Here is a 16,564-nt window from a genome sequence, read left to right as displayed (position 1 = left end):
ATATTGTGATAAAGTTAATTATTTTCCATAATGTCATGATGAAAATTTAACATTCATATATTTTAGATTCATTGCACACTAACTGAAATATTTCAGGTCTTTTATTGTCTTAATACGGATGATTTTGGCATACAGCTCATGAAAACCCAAAATTCCTATCTCACAAAATTAGCATATCATTAAAAGGGTCTCTAAACGAGCTATGAACCTAATCATCTGAATCAACGAGTTAACTCTAAACACCTGCAAAAGATTCCTGAGGCCTTTAAAACTCCCAGCCTGGTTCATCACTCAAAACCCCAATCATGGGTAAGACTGCCGACCTGACTGCTGTCCAGAAGGCCACTATTGACACCCTCAAGCAAGAGGGTAAGACACAGAAAGAAATTTCTGAACGAATAGGCTGTTCCCAGAGTGCTGTATCAAGGCACCTCAGTGGGAAGTCTGTGGGAAGGAAAAAGTGTGGCAGAAAACGCTGCACAACGAGAAGAGGTGACCGGACCCTGAGGAAGATTGTGGAGAAGGGCCGATTCCAGACCTTGGGGGACCTGCGGAAGCAGTGGACTGAGTCTGGAGTAGAAACATCCAGAGCCACCGTGCACAGGCGTGTGCAGGAAATGGGCTACAGGTGCCGCATTCCCCAGGTCAAGCCACTTTTGAACCAGAAACAGCGGCAGAAGCGCCTGACCTGGGCTACAGAGAAGCAGCACTGGACTGTTGCTCAGTGGTCCAAAGTACTTTTTTCGGATGAAAGCAAATTCTGCATGTCATTCGGAAATCAAGGTGCCAGAGTCTGGAGGAAGACTGGGGAGAAGGAAATGCCATAATGCCAGAAGTCCAGTGTCAAGTACCCACAGTCAGTGATGGTCTGGGGTGCCGTGTCAGCTGCTGGTGTTGGTCCACTGTGTTTTATCAAGGGCAGGGTCAATGCAGCTAGCTATCAGGAGATTTTGGAGCACTTCATGCTTCCATCTGCTGAAAAGCTTTATGGAGATGAAGATTTCATTTTTCAGCACGACCTGGCACCTGCTCACAGTGCCAAAACCACTGGTAAATGGTTTACTGACCATGGTATCACTGTGCTCAATTGGCCTGCCAACTCTCCTGACCTGAACCCCATAGAGAATCTGTGGGATATTGTGAAGAGAACGTTGAGAGACTCAAGACCCAACACTCTGGATGAGCTAAAGGCCGCTATCGAAGCATCCTGGGCCTCCATAAGACCTCAGCAGTGCCACAGGCTGATTGCCTCCATGCCACGCCGCATTGAAGCAGTCATTTCTGCAAAAGGATTCCCGACCAAGTATTGAGTGCATAACTGTACATGATTATTTGAATGTTGACGTTTCTTGTATTAAAAACACTTTTCTTTTATTGGTCGGATGAAATATGCTAATTTTGTGAGATAGGAATTTTGGGTTTTCATGAGCTGTATGCCAAAATCATCCGTATTAAGACAATAAAAGACCTGAAATATTTCAGTTAGTGTGCAATGAATCTAAAATATATGAATGTTAAATTTTCATCATTACATTATAGAAAATAATGAACTTTATCACAATATGCTAATTTTTTGAGAAGGACCTGTACTGTTTTATCGTTTTATGCTGTTTGCCCATTTTAATGTTTTGTGTCATTATCTTGATGAATCCTTGTCCAGCGTATCTTTTTGAACTCCCCCTTTAATCCTCCTTCAGTACAGTATGGTCTGAACATTTTCTTTTCTTCTGGATTTGTTCAGAAAGCCAGTTTTAGAGCTGTTTTTACACATGACCCCAGAGGAAGGTTTGAAGTGTTTGCAGAGAATTTTCTGCATCATTTCAGTAAAACCTGTAGAAATTGTTTTTTTTTTTTTTTCAAACACTTTTAAAAGGTAGTGTAAATATTCAGTGACTGCTCATTCTCTTGTTAAGGTGACTGAACAAAGCTTATTAAAAATGTTTAAGGGAAAATGTTGAGCATTCAGATTTTAAGAAATAACTGAGAAGGATGTCAGTTACTGATGTCTTATGTTTTTTATTTTATTAATTGCAAATTTTGCCATTTGTTTCTTTCTTGCTTTTAGCAATCCTCTTTACAACTGAACTCTTTTACTCATAACATTCTTCTTTTTGTATTTTTGAACATGCGTTTTGGTTTGTCTGCACTTTCACATTTTGGCTTATTGTTTTGCTCTGTAAAACTCCCAGAAAAGCAGTTTTATTCCATGAATATCAAGTCTCTACTGGAAGATTGAATAAAATTGTTTCAATAAACGCAAAATCTGCTCTTTGGTTACTGTCTGAACATTTCTCTGTCTCCACTGCTTTGCAAACCTACACGCAAGCTCTATGTATGTTTCTTTAAAAAACCTGGAAAGGCTGCAAGTTTGACAGTACAGCCTAATTTGGGTACGAATACCGTATATCGGGTGTAAATGTGTGAACACCGATTGTGCAGATGGATCAATGTGACTTCTAGCTTTGAGGGGTCAATGTGAGGAGAAAAGCACTTTATAAGTGTAGTTCTTTTAGTAGGAAGGGGTTTAGTATTATTAGGTACTCCAGTTCATTTTCTTGTTAAAACAGATACCCAATCATCCAATCACATGCTGACAGCTCAGTGCATTTAAACAATGTGAATATGACTTGCTGAAGTCAAATGTGAGCATCAGAAAGGAAGAAACATTTACCTGCCTTTGAACGTGATGTTTGTTTGTGCAGACAGGCTGGTCTCAGTGTTTCAGAAACTACTGATCTACTGGGATTTTTACACCCAACTGTCTCAAGTTTACAGAGGAGTGAAAAGGAGAAAATATCTCCTGGACAGTAGTTGTGTGGATGGAAATGCCTTGTAGGTGTCAGCTGCAAATGGGCAGACAGTTTCGAGATGACGGGAAGATAATAGTGGTTTAATTAACCACTTGTTACAACCAAGGTATGCAGGATAACATCTCGGAATGTGCAGCATGTTGAACATTGAAGCAGATGGGTTACAGCTGCAGAAGAACACAACTGGTGCCACTTCTGTCAACTAAGAACAGAAAACTGAGACTACAGTTCACAAAGGCTCGCAAAAATTAGTAACAGATTAATAGAGCCAGATATTGGTGTAAGCAACATAAAGGCTTGTATCAACCTGCCTTGTAGCAGTGGTTGAGACTGGTGGTGCGATAGTGTGGGGGGTATTTTCTTGGCACATTTAGAGCCTCTTGGAACCAATTGAACCTTGCTTATACACCATGAAGAATTTATATAGTTTTGCCTCTCATGCTACCTGACCTGAAGGTGTCTGCAGGTAATAATGGTAAAACCCTTTAATGAAAACCTATGAAACAATTTCTTACAAAGAGGCTGCTATTGCCATCAAACTTTTATCTAACATATATACTGCTATAAATGATTAAGCCTTCACTCATGGAAGATATTCTAATCATCTTTTTAATACCAGCAAAACACGTTGAAAAATGTTGCTGACTAGCATTGCTTACCTTGTTGCACATGAATGATTACAAATTAATTTTGGTTGTTTTAGGGTAAATGTGAAACATAAAAATTAGAAACGTTCAAAAAATTCTTGAAAATGCACTGAATAATTAGTTACAAACAAGTATATTTGCCTCCAAAACAAGCTTTTGTGTAGGTAGTAAAAGCTGAAAATATAGAGGTAAGCTCTTACAGTCTCTTAGCTAAAACAAAAAGGGTTTTTTTCCATCCCATCTATGCCAACCTAGATTTACAGTATATGAAAACTATTTATTAATATTTAAACCCACAGGTGGGACACGAGTCTCTTGTAATTGTTGATTTGATCGTTGGACATTTAAGTTTGGGAAGCACTGTTGTAAATTGCTACAAAAATAAAAATGCTTATTTTTGTTAGAAATTGGCGTTTTGTGGAAACAGATATTCGCACAGAACTTTTGAATCCTTACATAAATGTCTCTTGTGTTTTGGATTCTTTTGCTTTGCTGCCATCTAGTGGCTAAGATTGTAATTTCATCTCTATTTAAATATTTGGATTAAAATCTTTTTTGTTTTTGTTTCTGTTTTGTGTTTCTTTTAGCAAAACTAACATGTGTGTAAATACAACACAACATTATACGATATTATTTAAAAAGGCGCATTTTAACTCATTTATGTGACGCCTCGGAGTATCGAAAACGCGTATGACGTCACCGGAAACAGGAAGAGAATGAATTAAACAGGGCTGACATGTAATGTGTTACACCTCTGAGCGGCCGGTGCGAGGTCAGAGTAAGTGTGGTCTTTCGTGTTAAAGGGTGTTTTATCTGAAACTATAACAGTCTTTCTGGCATTAAACTGAACTCGTTAGTTTAATGTGAGGTGGAGAAACAATCGTTAACAAACAGTAAACCACTGTTCTTGAAAACTTACGAGGTGTTTGTTGGGTAAAATTGTTCAGAAAACGTAATCTCTGTCATTCTTGGGAGATTTTCGGGTTGTGGCTCATGTCTTCTTTTTCTTCTAGAACACTCACATTCAGCAGACAATGAGACGGTTTAGTGTTCGTCTCTTCAGCCACTTTTCCCGTCCTCAGTTCACTGCTCCTAGGCTCGCCACCACATGCCTCCTCCGTCAGGAGGGCTTCACGGGTTCCTTCCCCGGGTTCCTTCCTACTATTCCGCATCCCAGCCGACACCTCCGGAGGGGTGTGAGCTGCACTGCTACAAGCCAGCACCTACAGGACCTGAGTGGCTCTGAACAGAGACTGTTGGACAAACTGTATGAAGGACTAATCTCTGGACAGAGGGCTTCCCTGGCTGAGTCCATAACGCTTGTGGAGACCCAGCATCCCAGGAAGAAGGAGTTGGCTCAGGTTCTGCTGCAGAAGGTGTTGGCCTTCAGGAGGCAGCAGGAGAGCAGCAATGGAGGGAAGCCAGTGGCCTTCAGAGTAGGTGAGGCTTTTCCTGGCCGAAATAGTCTGACCTGCCCATTCCTGCTCCAGGTTCTTTGATCACAATAGTCGTTTTAATCAGAATCAGCTTTATTGCCAAACCCGTACATACAAACAAGGAATTTGCCTCTGGTACACTTTGCTCTTTTGTTCTGTTTTTGCATAATACCAACAAAAATAAAGTTTATCCCCACTTATGCACCAAAACATATTTCTAAATATACTTCCTTAAAGTAAATGCTGTTGATTGTTGGGTTTAGACAAAGAATGGGGAGAATTATGAGGTTTATGCATTTAATGTACAATGATTTTCATCATTTGAACTGCAGATCACCAGTTAAAGACGATCAGGGGAACATTGATCATTGTCAATCTCTGGGCTTTTGATTGATGCCTCTAGTGTTTGATTTAGAAAGGTCTCTGACCTGTAAACTGATCTGGGAATTGTGGATGAAAGTGCAGAGCACACAGGTAGGTTAGTCTACTGCTCTTTTTAGAGAAATTCTGCTTGGTTTATTTATATTGCACAAGTTTAAACACAAGGCATCTCAATGCACTTTACCAAACAAACTGTTACAGTTGACATTGTTTTAAGTATAATCAAATGCAGTTCAAATTAATTAATTTAAATGCATTGATTTCCAGAAAGAGTTTAATATTATTGAATAAGATTTTTTTTTAAAACAAGTACACACAGTTAAATTCATCCACTTATGTACAATATTAATGGGTCTAGGAATGCAGTGTAGGTTGCAAGGATCCTTTGGTTGAACTGTTGGGGGACGGCAGGTCAACCATTCAAATTGTAAAAATTGTGCATTTCTTCTTTAGCACCGGAAACAATCTATACCAAAGTTTTACTATAAGGTCTTTTTCTCTTAATGTGTTTCAGGATTATCTGGTCCTCCTGGAGCTGGGAAGTCCTCGTTTATCGAGGTGATGGGAAAAATGTTAACTGGACAGGGACATAAAGTAGCAGTGCTGACCGTTGACCCCTCTTCCTGCACTTCAGGAGGTGACGACCGACAAATGGCTCATCTGATGTAAATAGGATTAAAATACAGTTCTACAAAATAAAATTCAAGCGCTAACTGAGAATTGTCTTTGCAGGGTCTCTGCTTGGAGATAAGACTCGTATGACTGAGCTTTCAAGAGACATGAGCGCTTTTATCAGGCCGTCGCCGGCCTCAGGAACGCTCGGTGGCGTCACCCGTACAACCAATGAGGCAATCGTTCTTTGTGAGGGGGCAGGATATGACATTGTCCTCGTGGAGACTGTTGGTAAGGCACTCTTTAATAGAGCTGCACAATAAAGCCAATCATAGTTGTCATTGCCGTATTAATACAAGTGGAACAGCAGTCACACAGGACTGCTTGAATACAATATTTGATAGGTATTGCATTTCAAGTGCGTTATTGGCATGCATTCAACACTCCATGCCAGTAAGGTGGCATTTGGCCTAATGGATTGAGTCAGCCTGCCCTTGATGCCCACAGCTGATAGATTTTAGTGACTCATGCTAAAGCTGGTAAATGGGGATTATTCCCTACAGATTAGATTAGAAATTATTGCAATGGTGATATTAATGGCAAATATTGCGATGATGATTTCAGTATATGTCTCGAGGCTGAAACAATAGGATTAATCGTGATTAATCGATTATTGACATAATTGTCAACTAATTTAGTAATCAAATAGTCGTTAACTGGAGTATACAGAGTCTAAAACATACCATTTGTTGAAAGAACAACCCACTCAGAGCATTAATTAGGCCCAGACTGCACAAAAAATAAATACATGTTGCATTTTGTCTGTAAATATGCTCTATCCAGAACTCAAGTGGCGTAGCTTCACCTGGTTTAAATTCTGTAAAATATCTCCTTTTAAGCTCTGTTTGTTATCCAATTATTAACAGATTAATCAATTAACAAAATAATCGTCAGTTTCAGCCCTAATCTGTCTACTTTCTTTTTTCCTGTGTTTGTCATCTGAGCTTCATCACTCGGCGACCTTTAAGGCCTGGTTCACATGGCAAGATTTTCTAAACCTGAGAGACCACACACGTGATGATTAAAAAATCGTAGATGTAACGGGTTTGGTCCTACAGTGTGTGGTGTCCAGCCACACGGCAAACGTTCAGATGTCAGACAGGAACTCTCTCAAACCCTCTCGAGATCAAACGTGAGTTCGGAGTAACTCCCCTCCATGTTTCCATCATCTCGCTTTCTCATTGGCTACATGTCACATTCAACAGGCTGCGCGCTCGTTTGTCCTCGGGGACACCCCACACGGTAGGATGTCGACCCGAGACCATCCAACCTGTTCAATATACCAGATTTGAGATCGGAGCCGTCCAGACGTCCTTCCGAGCAGACTAGATCGCTCCTAACACACCACACACAGCAGGAATGTCTCATAAGATTATCTTAAGAGCCATCGCCATGATCGGGGCATGTCGAAACGAGAAGTTCGGGGCAAAAATCAGCATAAAAATCCTGTCTTGTGAACCAGGCCTAACATTTGGGGAAATGCCATTTATGTCCGATGTGAGAATCTGTCCAACTGGATAAACGGTACACCAGCATGTAAAATGCAAGTTCGTAACACTCAATATATCAGCTAACAATTATTGCACTCCAAACAGTCCTTTACGAAATGAATATTGCACACACTGATCCTGCGGTGATGATATATTCACGTTTTATTGTATGTTTTCCTAACATCAAATAACCACCACCTTTTTTCTGCAGACTATAGCGTTATATTGTATTATTACCCCTGAAAGTCTAAACTCCGTAGAATGTAACATTGTTTTCATGCTCCAGCAGTTTGGGAACTTCTTTATGCAGACTGAACTAATGGTTTCATCGGAGCCGAGTCACATTAGGTGCAGCTCTCGCTCTGATTTAGGAAAACTTCTTTTGGTTCTTGTCGTGCTACAGAACAAAGCTAGGAGAGATAGTCACAGGAAGTATTTGTAACTGTTAATACACACTTTACGATCTTTAGTGATACTCACACAGATTGGTCACCAAGCCCCTGCTTTCCATATCAAGGGTAAAATTTATTCACTGTGAGGAATCTCAAGTTTGTTTGAGTTCATGAATATTTATTTATGAGCAATTTTTCCTTATTTACTTCTTGTTAAAGCATACAAAGTTAGGTTTGCACTGTAAAAGCAACACAACACAAATTTAAGTTTAGGAGACATTTTTATGACTTTAGCGCTAAATAGAGAGACCTTTTAGGTTTGGCTTGATTTATTTTTATCACATTGTTTTTTAAATAAAATTTGTGGTCTTGTTCTGCGTTGCTTATCAGCTGTAATGATTGAAATATTCTTCCGTTTCAGGTGTTGGTCAGTCTGAGTTTGCAGTGGCAGACATGGTTGACATGTTTGTGCTTCTGATTCCACCAGCAGGTGGCGATGAACTTCAGGTCAGTGGAGAGAAGCTTCCTGTAACTTCAGATCACTTTTTATCTGTTTGCTAGAAAGGCATTTTTTTCCTAACCTCTAGCAGTTGGTTTCAGGAGTTACTTTAACAGTTCCAATCTAAAAAAAAAAATCATGTCACAGCTTATAAAGGTGATGTACATGATCCACCCCTTACCTTCCGATAGCATTACTCTGCGCCTCCCACTGAGTGGCAGAAACATCTCTGACGTCTGCAAGGGACTTAAACATAGAAAGCAGAATTAAAATGGTTATAAAACATCTCTTTGAAATCACTGGGGAAAAAACTTAGATACTCCTTTTCAAAAATATACAATCAGAAATGTTAATCTAGTTTGCTTTTATTGTGTTGAGTATTTGTGGGTTAATGAAAAGATAAGAGAAGCTGGGAGCTGCAGGTACCTGATTTCTGGTTCCTTTTTTTTAAATTAAACCTTTATTTAAGCAGGTGAAAGACCAACTGAGATCAAGACCTCTTATACAAGAGTGACCTGGCCAGGAAAGGCAACAGTACACATTATAGTGGACAAGAGACATAAACAACATAAAGTTCAATTTGACAATTTAAAACAGAGGCTCGGTTTGAAGGTATTCTGTTTCTTACAGAGCGGAAAGCTTTCAGTGAAACAGGTTCTGACCGTTTCTGTTCAGAGTAAAGTGGACAGGGAAACTGAAAGCTTTCTGTCCCGTTTCAGTTCGAACACGAGGAGCAGAGAAATGCAACATGTCATTTGATCAGAAGGCATAACGGCTTTCAGTTCTGAGACGAACGGTGCATAAATAAGTAGGAACCAGGCCAATACGAGCTCTGCTAACCAGAGTTATGACAACTGTCGCAATGATTCTCCTTTTTTCTGAACTAAAGTGTACACATGGAGGTCTGAATCTGATGCCAAGCCTGGCTAAAAACTCCCCGACACATTAAGGGAGAAAGTAAAACAATCTTAGCTTTTTGGAGCACGATTACAAAAACTACGTTGGAGACAACAACACTTTCAAAGTGAAAGATGATACTGCCAGCGTCATGGTCTGGGTTTCTTTCTCTTCACCTGTAACTGCAGTTTCTGTGAAAGTGGATCAACTTGTGAACAGTTCCAGGTTTTCCAATGGCCTCCATAGCCTTGGCTCACCTGTAGAGGCTCATGGACAAGAGCTGTCCCCAAAATCTGGTAGATTTGGAGAGATTTTTCATGTCAGATTAAATCAAATGTGGAGGAGATTTATTCCTACTTGGAAAGCTGAAAAGGTGTAAGAACAAAGTATTAGATTAGGGTTGCGCACATTTAAGCAACCAGGCTACAGAAACTTTTAACTTCTTTACCCCAAGTAGGCGATTTCATTTTCCTTCAGTTGACCTGTACCTTTTTTTTCTTTCACATCAAACAATCCTCTTCTGTTCATACACTTTTCTGCTGTAGATCCAGCAACGATTTACAATTTCATTTCAACACAGAAGAGTTAATGATGTCTTATTTTTAGTAGTATAGGTTTGTTTTGCAAAGATGAACCTGCTGACAAAAGCTTTATGCTAATCAGTTTATTAATTGGCTAAATTAGTGGCTTCATTAGCCCAGCTCATTAGGATTCATATTGTTGTGATTGGGGTTAGACACGGAGGTGAGATGACATTCGTTTTGATTATAGTACTTTTTCCAGACTGACTTTAATTCAGATTTATGAATTCATTAACACTGAAATGTCAGAAAAATAAAACGGTTTGAAATGACATCTTTTTGTTCAACTACAACAAAAGTGAATGTAATCTGTGTAAAATCATGTAAAGTTAAATGACAGTAACTGTATGACCTAAGAAGCAAAAAACGACAGAGGAAATAAACAGACAAAAATGTTATCATGTCCTATTTTCTACTTAAAGCTGAACTTCGAAATCATTTTCATGTGTCCACCTATTTTTAATAGGGTTGAAACAATTAATCAGATTAATTGTGAATAATAATCATTGAAATAATCGTCAACTAATTTAGTAATCGAATAATTGTTAACTGGAGGATACAGACTCTGAAACATGCCATTTGCTGAAAGAAAACCCCACTCAGAGCAGTAATTAGGCCCAAACTGTACAAAAAACATATACATGTTGCATTTAAGATGAAAATTTGCTCTAACCAGAACTCCTGAAGTAGTACAGCTCCAGCTACACCAGGTTCAGTTTCTGTAAAAAAAAACAAATCTAGATTTTATTTTCATTTGAATCATCTTTAGAATATGTTATATTTCAGATTGAGGTTGTTTTTGTCTTTCGTGTTTTATGATCTCCAATCATACAACATGCTTCAGGATGTTCAAAATGTTCTATAAGTCTAGATGCAGCCCTTTATTTTTTCTGTCTCTAAAAGACCATCTACACTTATTTATCCCCATATCATTGCCCTCCTGTCCTCATGCTTAACTGTTGGGCCAGATTCATCCCAGACTTGCTTGACCTTGAATTTGTATTTGTATTGCTTCAAGCCTGCCATGAGTTATGAGCTATAAAAACCAAAAACAAAACCGAGCAAAACACATTGCTTAAAATCCAAGACAAAATGTGTTGCTCTTTGTAAAAAGCTGCTAAATGTTTTTATTTTTAGGAAGCTACAGGTTTTAATTGTTGTGAAATGTAAGTAATATACAGAAATATTTTGGAATAACAGTGAAGACTTGTCTTTAATTTCTGCACTAAACTAAATCTACTAAACGTCAGTTTTTTGTTGGAATATCAATTCGTTTTAACACTGTTTATCACCTTAAACTAGACATAATGTTCTATTAGTGATAAATACTAAAGTGTTTTATTTGCTCGTGAAAAGCACATGGGGAGCCTGACAACTAGGGATGCAGGATATATCAGCTAACATCGGTATCGGCCGTTTGGGTGTGTTTCAGTAGGGGTGGGGGTTGGCCGTGTGATATTTGTTTGGTGATCATGAAGCAGAGCACCGATGTTAGTGGTGTGGCCATTTTTTCACTGTGTAGAAAGGGTCGAGATATGTATATTATAATGTTATCGACCCAATTCGTCATATCGGTGCAGAGATCTGTCAGAATTGAATGTTAATGAGCCCCTTATTCCAATATGTTCGGCCCAGGGCATCAAGAGAGGCATTATTGAGAGAGCCGACTTGGTGGTGGTGACAAAGTCGGATGGAGATCTGGTGGTGCCAGCCAGGCGGATCCAGACCGAATACACCAGCGCCCTGAAACTGCTGAGGAGGCAGTCCAAATCCTGGAACCCCAAGGTGTGTCTATCTAAGAAGATGATAGCTGGATGCATGTTAACTGACAGAGAAGATGCAGCCTTTAAGAAAATGATCAGGCATATTGGGCAGAAAATGATGGCTTCAATGTTTATGGATCCAACATGTAATCCTCCTGGAAGGTTTGATGATGAAGAAGAAATAATAGTGTTGTGGTTTCCTTGGTGTAGCAACTCAACAACACCCAGGATGCTCCATCTCACCCAGTGCTTACTGCCACCTCTTTGAATGCTCAGATGCTGTGATGCTATTTTTAAAATCCGTCATATTCAAACAAAAGCTGTGTTGCTTCCTTTTGCATCTTCTTTAGCGTTCCCTGATGTTCTTCCCTTCCGTGTATCTGCGTGCCATCTGTGGAGTCTGCTGTATTCTCTCTCTTTTGACTCGCTGATCGACATTGCTTGGCTTCTTACTGCAGTCTAGCTTTGCACGAAATAACAAACGGCTCACAGGTGCAAAGAGACAAAAATACCAATAAAAGAAAAACAAAATCAAAATTATTTTTCTTTTTGATAAACAAATTTTATTTTGTGCATTTCACAAGTATTTCTTTTTATTCTTTTATTATTTTGGAGTGTAAGGGTTTTACGCTAAATACCTGCAATGTAATTATACCCTTGAACATTTTCACATTTTTTCACATTACAACCTTAAACCTTTTTCAATGTGTTAGACCAGCAAACATGGTAGATAGATAACTGTGTAGTAGAAGGAAAAGGACATATGGTTTTTGAAGGGCTTCACAAATAAAAACCTGAAGTGTTTTGTGCGTTTGTGTTTAACCCCCCTGAGTCCATACTTTGTTGGTAGAAACATCCTTCCTGTTTTTTCAGCTGCAAGTCTTTTGGGGTATGTCTTTGCACATTATTGGATGGAGAGCATCTCTAAGCAGCAAATTCCCAGTCTTGCCACAGCTTTTCAGGTGGATTAAGGTCTGGACTTTGACTGGGCCATTCCAACACATGAATATACTTTGATCTAAACCATTTTATTGTAGCCCTGGCTGTATGTTTAGTGTCATCCTGCTGGCGAACCTCTTGCCCAGTCCAATGTCTTTTGCAGCCTCCAGTATGTTTTCTTTCAGTGTTGCCCTGTCTTGAACTCTGTCCACCGTCCTTTCATCAACTCTTACCAGCTCACCTGTCTTTCCAAAAGGTCACCATCTGTACGATGTATTTTGTTGTGTGGATGTTGTGTTCAGGGTGAAATACAGTGCTAGTTTTCCTCCACCCAGAGTATTTCCTGTTTACGCCAGAAAGGTCATTCTAAGATCCCTCTGTTCTGTCCTTGTGGAAAACTGCAAACAGTGCTTCTGATGGATTTCTTTCATCAGAAGCTTTCTTCCTGCCACTCTTCCATAAAGGCCACAATTGTTGAATGTAGGATAAATTCTTGTCCTGCTGACAGATTTCTCTACCTGAGCTGTGGATCACTGCAGCTCCCCCAGAGTTACCTGAGGCCTCCTGACTGCTTCTCTGATTAATATTCTTGTCAGTTTAGGTGGACAGCCATGTCTTGGTAGGCTTGCAGTTGTCCCATCCATGTTGAGATGTATAGACCAGAGCTCTGTGAGACTTCTCTGCTGTGTTTCTTCGCTTTCATGATGCTGCTGGTGTTCTCTTACAGTTGGGGGCGTCACACTAAAGGAGGCCGAATGCATGTCACACTTTTAAGATGTTTATCTGTTAAAAGAAAAAAAAAAAAATATATATATATATACAGGGGTTGGACAATGAAACTGAAACACCTGGTTTTAGACCACAATAATTTATTAGTATGGTGTAGGGCCTCCTTTTGCGGCCAATACAGCATCAATTCGTCTTGGGAATGACATATACAAGTCCTGCACAGTGGTCAGAGGGATTTTAAGCCATTCTTCTTGCAGGATAGTGGCCAGGTCACTACGTGATACTGGTGGAGGAAAACGTTTCCTGACTCGCTCCTCCAAAACACCCCAAAGTGGCTCAATAATATTTAGATCTGGTGACTGTGCAGGCCATGGAAGATGTTCAACTTCACTTTCATGTTCATCAAACCAATCTTTCACCAGTCTTGCTGTGTGTATTGGTGCATTGTCATCCTGATACATGGCACCGCCTTCAGGATACAATGTTTGAACCATTGGATGCACATGGTCCTCAAGAATGGTTCGGTAGTCCTTGGCAGTGACGCGTCCATCTAGCACAAGTATTGGGCCAAGGGAATGCCATGATATGGCAGCCCAAACCATCACTGATCCACCCCCATGCTTCACTCTGGGCATGCAACAGTCTAGGTGGTACGCTTCTTTGGGGCTTCTCCACACCGTAACTCTCTCGGATGTGGGGAAAACAGTAAAGGTGGACTCATCAGAGAACAATACATGTTTCACATTGTCCACAGCCCAATATTTGCACTCCTTGCACCATTGAAACCGACGTTTGGCATTGGCATGAGTGACCAAAGGTTTGGCTATAGCAGCCCGGCCGTGTATATTGACCCTGTGGAGCTCCTGACGGACAGTTCTGGTGGAAACAGGAGAGTTGAGGTGCACATTTAATTCTGCAGTGATTTGGGCAGCCGTGGTTTTATGTTTTTTGGATACAATCCGGGTTAGCACCCAAACATCCCTTTCAGACAGCTTCCTCTTGCGTCCACAGTTAATCCTGTTGGATGTGGTTTGTCCTTCTTGGTGGTATGCTGACATTACCCTGGATACCGTGGCTCTTGATACATCACAAAGACTTGCTGTCTTGGTCACAGATGCGCCAGCAAGACGTGCACCAACAATTTGTCCTCTTTTGAACTCTGGTATGTCACCCATAATGTTGTGTGCATTTCAATATTTTGAGCAAAACTGTGCTCTTACCCTGCTAATTGAACCTTCACACTCTGCTCTTACTGGTGCAATGTGCAATCAATGAAGACTGGCTACCAGGCTGGTCCAATTTAGCCATGAAACCTCCCACACTAAAATGACAGGTGTTTCAGTTTCATTGTCCAACCCCTGTATATATATATATATATCTCTATCATCTTTCTTCCATTTTAAAATGATGTGCTACTTTCTGCTGGTCTTTCACGTGAAATCCCAATTAAATACACAGACTTGTGTGTTTGTAATGTAACAAGTTGTGGAACAATTTAAGAATTATGGATAGTTCTACATGGCTGTGTACGAGAGGAGGTTCAGAGCGACAAAAGGCATTTTCAGAACTAACCTTCAAACTTCTCTTTGCCTTTTGAAATAAGCAATGGTTTAAATTCACATGTGTGACCCATACCCCTTGCAAATCCCCTCCTCAGGTTGTACGTGCCTCTTCCCACACCTTTGAGGGCATCCCAGAAGTCTGGGCCAAGATGGAAGTGTATAGGGACGGCATGTTGACCAGCGGTGAACTGCAGGGCCGGCGGAGAGCCCAGCAAAAGGTCTGGATGTGGAGTCTGATCCAGGAGAATGTCCTCTGGCATTTCCAGAATCACCCAGCTGTCAGAGAGACTCTACCCCGCCTGGAGCAGAAGGTCACCAAAGGAGTCATCTCTCCAGGGCTGGCTGCGGATCTGCTCCTCAAAGCCTTTTCAGAATCCTCGTAGTAGCGGTCAACAGAACATTTGAGTTGGATAAATCCCTCATGGCCAGTCGTTGTCAAGGAAAGCATGATCGAGTGAACTTCAGTGACTTAATGATTTGCACAAAAAGAAACAGTCTTGAAGGTTTTTAACTTTTTTCAGAAACAACTAAAAGAAAATACGCATTTTCATCTCTGACTGATTTAAGTCCACGCTTAGGAGGAGGTGAGCTTGGTCTGCTGCTCAGTCTCCTCCATGGCAATAAGACACATCTATAGTTAGCAATTGGAGACATTCAGTTTCTTCTGTAAGAAGCAATGAATCCTGTGGAGTTTTATACCAGGTGCTGGTCCTGTCTTCACGATAACACTAAAGATCCTCACAAATGTTCAGAAGAAAATCCAGATTTGAGGGCTTTTCTTGTTACACCCCTTTTGTATTCACGTTTATAATTTGGGCCATTTAATCTTTGACTTGTGCATGTCATCATGAGTAATGAAAATCAAGTGTGAATGTAAAGAGCAGTTTTCACAGAAATCTCTTAGACGTTAGACTTTAAAACGATTAAAAATCTAAACGAAAGGCTGCTTCAAATGTAATCAATTAGGTCTTCTGCTTGCTGGTGCTGCCAGGCACGTGTTTTACTGTGAATATCTTTTAGAGATGTTTTAACCTGATTAAAACTGTTATATTAAACTCAGACATGATTCTTAAATTGATTTAAGAGTCTGTAATAGAAATTAGCTAAGCCTATCTTCCCTCCCTGTGTTTACATATGAAGGAAGGGGAGTAATTAATGTTACCTGTAAGAATATTAGTCAAACATTCAGTGGGATTTTCTTTCTGTTCGGACTGGAGCCAAATATTCCAGTTAGGTTTCCTATGAAGGACTTGGTTTGGGCTGCCATATCATGGCATTCCCTTGGCCCAATACTTGTGCTAGATGGGCGCGTCACTGCCAAGGACTACCGAACCATTCTTGAGGACCATGTGCATCCAATGGTTCAAACATTGTATCATGAAGGCGGTGCCGTGTATCAGGATGACAATGCACCAATACACACAGCAAGACTGGTGAAAGATTGGTTTGATGAACATGAAAGTGAAGTTGAACATCTCCCATGGCCTGCACAGTCACCAGATCTAAATATTATTGAGCCACTTTGGGGTGTTTTGGAGGAGCGAGTCAGGAAACGTTTTCCTCCACCAGTATCACGTAGTGACCTGGCCACTATCCTGCAAGAAGAATGGCTTAAAATCCCTCTGAACACTGTGCAGGACTTGTATATGTCATTCCCAAGATGAATTGATGCTGTATTGGCCGTAAAAGGAGGCCCTACACCATACTAATACATTATTGTGGTCTAAAACCAGGTGTTTCAGTTTCATTGTCCAACCCCTGTATAT

At 40.3% G+C, this 16,564-nt stretch overlaps 1 protein-coding gene across 1 annotated transcript; it reads left to right on the top strand.

Moving 5' to 3' along the window:
* Nucleotides 1-4,209: 4,209 nt before the first annotated feature.
* Nucleotides 4,210-15,857, top strand: mmaa (metabolism of cobalamin associated A). The gene is made up of 7 exons (XM_047364559.1): nt 4,210-4,229; nt 4,471-4,897; nt 5,789-5,911; nt 6,007-6,177; nt 8,250-8,335; nt 11,441-11,590; nt 14,894-15,857. The coding sequence occupies exons 2-7, from the start codon at nt 4,492-4,494 to the stop codon at nt 15,179-15,181; spliced, it is 1,224 nt and encodes a 407-aa protein (XP_047220515.1). The 5' UTR covers nt 4,210-4,229; nt 4,471-4,491; the 3' UTR covers nt 15,182-15,857.
* Nucleotides 15,858-16,564: the final 707 nt, after the last annotated feature.

The sequence above is a fragment of the Girardinichthys multiradiatus genome, chromosome 5 (genome assembly GCF_021462225.1).
Source record: "Girardinichthys multiradiatus isolate DD_20200921_A chromosome 5, DD_fGirMul_XY1, whole genome shotgun sequence".
NCBI classification, from domain to species: domain Eukaryota; kingdom Metazoa; phylum Chordata; class Actinopteri; order Cyprinodontiformes; family Goodeidae; genus Girardinichthys; species Girardinichthys multiradiatus.
Note: the sequence above shows the minus strand (reverse complement) of the source record. Positions and strands in the feature narration are given on the sequence as shown.